Raw genomic sequence first — 6,346 nt, forward strand, 5'->3', positions numbered from 1 at the left:
ACTCCTTTTATTACCAGTCAAATCTGAACACACAGACATGATACACACATTTTTATAATCAGTGCGACTTACCCTCTAAACGGGGCGTCCTCGTCTCCGATGTCCATCGCGGAAAAAACGATAAATTTGTTTAGAAATCGTAGAAACAAACGACGCTCCTGAAACTCCTGAACTTTGTTTTCTTCAGTGACAAAGTTACCCGATGAAGGGTGTCTGTAAATGCATGTGTACATTCAAAACATGAAGTGCTAATAGCTTATTCGGCATACTTTAATTGGCGCTAAGTTGCCAAAATGTAAACAAATCTAGGCAACTAACAAGTGTTGTGGTCCACAGCTAATAAACTGACTCCACGATACTTCCTGTTTACACCTCCTAAAGCACATATATATTAATCTCAACTCATAATTTCCATTTTCTATCCACCGCTTTTAAAAGCTCCACATGCGAACGACCCACAGCCTCGCACTGCACCTGAATGCACCACCCGTGTGGATTATGTTTTTACTGAAAGCTCGGACAGGTTCCAACTTGGAAAACATGTTTATTCACTTTCACCAGTGCAGTTGAAGGACAACAAAACAAAAAAAATGTAAATCAACAGAAACATGGAGTAGCCACTGCATTACAGAAGCCAGTCAGCAACAAACTAAACTATTTTCAGAGCAAAGGAGATTTTGGTCTGAGCACTTTGGCGCGGTCAGAGGTTTTGTGCATGCTCATGTTGTTATCCCACGAAGGGGAACGGAGATGCTTGCTGTGTGTTGTGTGGCCAGCTGTTGATGATCCACTGCCACCTGCTGGTTAGGAGGCAGCTGTACAGCAGCTGGATCAGGAATACATGTAAATACATCTTCAAGGCCGGACTCTAGTGTCTGGTATTTTGTCTCAAGCCTGACCTAAAATTCTAACCGTAGCATATTCTTATTCTGCTTTTGTCTCAATGTCAGCTACTACCTGCTGGTAAGTCAAGAAAAAAAAACGTTTTCTCTGTCAGTTTGTTTATGTTGGAGTGGCGTATAGCCCCGAGTTCAAACATACAAATGTTATACAATGTTTAATTTATCCTCCATTGAACTTGCATTTTGTCTAAATGTACCAAATCAAGAGTTTGCTTTTATCCAAGAGCAGTAATATCTATAAAAAGTCAAATATAATATGTCAGAACACAAAGTAAGAAACAAATCGAATCACCAACTTAAAGGAACTTTGGAAAATCCAGAAACAACTACTTGACATATTCTTGAAGTGTGTGTGTGAGGAAGCGATATCTTCATTACGCGTTATATACTGTAAATGTCCGGTCACTTCAGCAGATATGAGCACATAAACACCGTGTACAGGTCTGGTGTGGAGACGCAATCATACACAGTTTGTGTACGCTGTGTGTGTGTCTGTGTGTGTGTGTGTGTGCCTGTGGGATGCTTAGGAGTCGTCTCCGTTGGCGCTATCTCCGTCGTCTTCTCCTTCCTCGTGCTCCTCATCGTCATCCTCTCTCCCTCTGCTCTTCATCTGCACAGGGGGCGAGAAACAACACTTTATTCATCTCATGAGCTCTTCGCTCTCGCCCCGGTTTCCTTCCTTCCCTCCTCCTCCTCCTCACCTCGTCGTCATCCTCCAGCAGATCTCCCTCGTCGTCCGAGTCGATCATGCCCCGTTTCAGGCCGTCACATTTCTTGCTGGAGGTGGAGGAGTGGAGGGGGGACACCTCACCTGGTTCTGGTTTGCAGCCCTTCATATCTGGGTAAATTGGGGGGAAAAAATGTGATAAATAAAAGCAAGGAACCTCTGCACTAGACGAAACATCCACATCTCTTTCACGCTGGTATGAACTTTATTGTCATCAGCCCACCTGACTTCTTGCTGTGGTCCTTCTCCATGCGCTCCAGGCTCTCCAGCAGGTAGTCCACCTTCTGTTTGATCTGCGTGAGCTCTCTCTTGATGGTCTGCAGGTCGTCTGCCTTCACTGTGCGGGGGGGGAGAAGCAGTAGAGAAGTCATTACGGCGCTGACGCGGCGGAGCGGCTTCACGGGGAATGGCGGACGGAAACAAAGAAGCGCGGCACGTACTGGTGCGGGAGGTCCTTTGGCTCGTCTTGGAGGACGAGGAGAAGCTGGTTTTGGTTCGTCGGCTCCCTCCTCCGCTCACACTGACCCTCGGGCGCTTCGAGGGGATGATGGCGCGGGACAGAGGGGGAGGGGGGGGGAGGCACGCGGGACTGGTAGGAGTACATCCTGACATACAAAAAAAAGTTGATTTTTTTGAGATTATTGTTACAAAAAGCAATTTAACTTGAACTTCAAACAGGGCATTAATGAACAAACCCTGAAGTTGACCCAAACTATAAATTAAGGGGCTACAGATCCTCCACTTTGGACAAAAAGGACTTCAGCAACAACAGGCAAACAGGAGCAATCATCCTTAAACAGTACACAGAACTTACCTATCATAGTAGTCTCTCTGGAAGTCATAGTCCAATTCAACAGAGGAACTGTGGAGAGAGCAGAGACGGAACATTAACCACAGCACTTATCTTAGACGTAAAGTAATACGCTCTGACTTTGCGCGGTCAGGGGTTCCTGGATTTGCTGTACACACACACACACACACACACACACACACACACCTGTACATGTCTCCCGCGGAGCGCTTCACTGTCTTCGACCGGTGAGGTTTCGGCTCGCCTGCCAGGTTGATGTCTGCGGGAGCAAAAACACAAGAGTCAAGGAGGAGGAGGAGCTACGAGTCGCCAGCAGTTTGGTAGAAAAGAACCATGCTAGGAACCCAAGGTGTGACATTTCAATTAACACATTTCCATCGCGCCTTCCCTTCACCTGGTGGTGTTTTATTTTGAAGGACTAACGCATGCTCTAACCCTAACCAGCTGGTATTTGCAAATAAATACTCACATTTATTTGACCGGCCAGCTCAGACAATTTAGATTTAAAAAATAGTTTGTCTTTAGTGATATGAGGGATGTGTTGATGTTGTTAAATATCGCTTGTGTAAAATCATAGGCCTTCCCTACAGCAGACATTTTGAAAAAGCACAGGTGTTACCAATCACACTAACGATGGCTCTGTTCCATTTCAAGTGATCCAGAGAGACCGACAGTGAGGCAGCATGCACCAAACCAGGAGCCAAACCTGTGCTTTCTTTTTTGTTTACAAGTCAAAATGTCTGCTGTGAAAAAAAGGAAACATCATCCTTCCAGTGTTGCTTCTAAATCCCTGGTTTTATAGACTAGAGGGCAGCCCAGCGGCTCAGCTGTATGTGTCATGAAAGAATAAAGGTTTGAATTTGAAGGTGGAACTGACTGTAAAGTGTGATGGATGCGACTCTTGAGAGTGAATACATGTTTATGTGTTTGCGCCCTGCCACAGATTCATGGCCTGTTCGTGGGGGGTTTTTTCTTGTGCATGCTGGGACGGGCTCCGGTTTTTCTTTATAGAAATGTGAAAATAAATGGTAGGTTTGGGAAGAAAATATCAGTCCTCTTTTTCTGACTTTGTACCCCCCTCCTCTACCTCACCTAGCACCTGTCCCACGATCATGCGGCCGTCCTCGCTGACCACGGCGTTGCGGGCGTTCCTCTCGTTGGCGTACTGCACGAAGGCGTAGCCCTTGTGGACGGAGCAGCCCACGATCTTGCCGTACTTGGCGAAGATGGCCTCCACGTCGCCCTTCGTCACCAGCAGGGTGTTGAGGTTGCCGATGAAGACGCGGGAGTTGAGGGAGCGTGGGTCAGTCTTGTTGGTCACGTTACTGCTGGCCATCGGGCTGACCGTCAAGACAGGGGGGGAGGGGGAGGGGGGGAGAGAAAAAAGGAAAGGTAGCAGATGTGAGATTTGGTTTTCGGATTTTCTTGCACTAGAACTTGTAGATTATCTCTGCACCGCGGTCAACGTGAGTGTTGAAGCTCTTTAATAACGGCGCTTTTAACGCACTGCTTAAGCTTTGAGCACGTGTCCAATAAAGACAAAAACTGGCTTTAAGTGGGTGAAAGACTGCAGCTGTTAAATATATATTATATATATTAGATGTATTAGTCTAAAAAACATCCATCACAAACTTTGCAGAGCTTAATTTCCTGTCTATATCGAGTCACCAATTAATTGACCGATCATTTCAGCACTCGTGACACATTATATGCTCTTTTACTGGTAGTAAGACATGGAACCCACATGTACCAGTCTTTATATTAACAAAAGAAAAAGCATTGCAGTCTTTGGTAAACAGGACATTTCAAGGTGCTACTTCCTAGCTCAGTACAGTACAGGTGGGTTACTTGTATACATCTCACGCACACTATGGACGTGTGTTTGCACGTTCACAGAGGGTCAAGAAGCAGCCAGCACTCACTCCATCGTGTCTGTACTCGGGTCGATGGAGGTCTGCCTGCCTGTCTGAGTCTGTTGGAGAGAAGAGGGTTGTCGAGGAACTATGAGAGACTGGGAGACATCTACTAAAAAAAAAAAAAAAAAAAAAAAAAAAAAAAGGTTTTCTTGTTTTTGGCAAACCCAAGAAGTGCTTAAAAAGAGAAGAGGGCTGGTAGATTATTTTAAAAGAAAAAACCTGTGGGATAAATGGTTGTTAGGACAAAACAGGATGTATTTCTGAAACGGGCAACTTCCTTGTTCTACAGACTGTCTCCCTGCAGTAAAAACACCACCTCTCTGAAGCTCATAATAATGCATTTTATTTGTGTAGCGCTTTAAAAAAAAGATCGATTTTAATCCTGATTAAACACTGATGATGTGAGATTTGTGCCACTTAAAAAAAAATCTATATTTATAGCTTTAAATTAACACTACCAGACCAATATTTAATAATGTCAAATACCACAGAGCTGCAGCCTTCGTCAGCGTGTTTACATGGACAGGCTTGTATGATGTTTATTTATATATATCAGCGTAAACAGCACAGAGGAGACTGTTTCCTCCAGAGCCAAAGTTTAATGACCCCTTGACTTTATTTTACTGAGTTCTAGTGAGGTTCTACTGGAGGACAGACTAGACACATGAATCTCCCCGCGTGGCCTTTATTCATCAATATCGATCATTGTATTCAAGGTCCGGGTCCTTCCTCCTGATGACGTTTTGATGAATTGACTTTGTTCAATAAAGCTACGACGACATGAAAGATGGCCATCGAACATCCTCAGAATTTAAACATTTCCTCACTGCAAGGTGTGTATTTTGTGCCCCCCCCCCCCCCCCCCCCTCTCCATTTTGTTGAGGGAAGGAGACATTTATTGGGAGAATTTTATGTTTATGTTTGAAACAAGGCCACAGCTTGATAACCTCAATAAACGGAGTATAAGCTTCACAGAGGTGGTGTTTATTGCAGCGCCATCATGTTGGATAGCATTTCATTGTAAACTCCTTTCATTCCAACATTAAATATCTTAACTACTGCCTTCAAATGTGTACAGTGGCTCCTCATGTTTAAGAGTCCATTCATAGCACGATATTTAAATTTATGACGGCAATAACTCAGCCTCATCTGGGCTTCATTGTGTGAGCGGAGACTTCCACTGGAAATCTTTACTGTCATTTATGTGAATGTTGGTGCTTTGACTGTGAGAGACGCTGCGACTGCAGCGCCGAGACAAGACAACAGGTAGCGGCTTGTAAACACGTGCATGGAGCGGTGTGCATGTGCTTTATAGATTTAGAATAAAGGAAATGACGAGTAGGAACGTGATCTTAACTTTTGGGAAGGTGTTTGAATGCTCAGTGTCCCTGATGATCGTGAGAAATGCAACCTCTAAAACTGAGTATTTAAGAAAAAGATCCTTAAATCAGATACAATCATTACAGGAGAGGTTAGTACTTCATGGTATTCAGTAGGCATGCTTATTTGAATGGGTTCAAACTTACTTTCGGTGATAATGGTGACATTATTGTTATTATCAAGAGCAGGTATCTGTTTTTCTGTGTGGGGGTAATAGACCAGATTTGACTCCATCAAATGACATGCACTCAAAAGACAAAACAAAAACACAATTACAAAGCAAAGGCAGCAGTTATTTTAGCCGTTGTCAGCGCCAGTACTTAATCCTTAAGGCCTGGGTGGACGGAGTCGATGGAGTGTTATTCAGCATTAGCTACGGGTCTCTCATAATCAACATTATGCATTGGGTTATCATCAACTGGGAACATGTGGGAGAAGCTCATGTAAGGGCCGCTAGTGTCAACATGGAGCAGCTGATCTTCTATTTCACAGCACAAAAAAAAAACACTACATGCTATTTTGCTCTAGGGAATCCAAAAGGGGGAAATGGGCGGAGTCACAGAGGGGTGGAAATAAAAGTGGATTTAAAAAAAAAAAAAAAAAAAAAAAA

The 6,346-nt window shown here is 44.1% G+C and overlaps 1 protein-coding gene across 1 annotated transcript; it reads right to left on the bottom strand.

Moving 5' to 3' along the window:
• Positions 1-527: 527 nt before the first annotated feature.
• On the bottom strand, positions 528-6,340 carry hnrnpc (heterogeneous nuclear ribonucleoprotein C). The gene is given in 10 exon segments (XM_031850648.1): positions 528-1,512; positions 1,604-1,740; positions 1,853-1,966; positions 2,070-2,184; positions 2,186-2,234; positions 2,444-2,491; positions 2,627-2,699; positions 3,533-3,780; positions 4,363-4,465; positions 5,883-6,340. Coding segments are annotated over 10 exon segments (1,062 nt in total). The 5' UTR covers positions 5,971-6,340; the 3' UTR covers positions 528-1,425.
• Positions 6,341-6,346: the final 6 nt, after the last annotated feature.

Source organism: Anarrhichthys ocellatus, unplaced genomic scaffold (assembly GCF_004355925.1).
Source record: "Anarrhichthys ocellatus isolate YVR2014 unplaced genomic scaffold, GSC_Weel_1.0 scaffold11, whole genome shotgun sequence".
In the NCBI taxonomy this organism is placed as follows: domain Eukaryota; kingdom Metazoa; phylum Chordata; class Actinopteri; order Perciformes; family Anarhichadidae; genus Anarrhichthys; species Anarrhichthys ocellatus.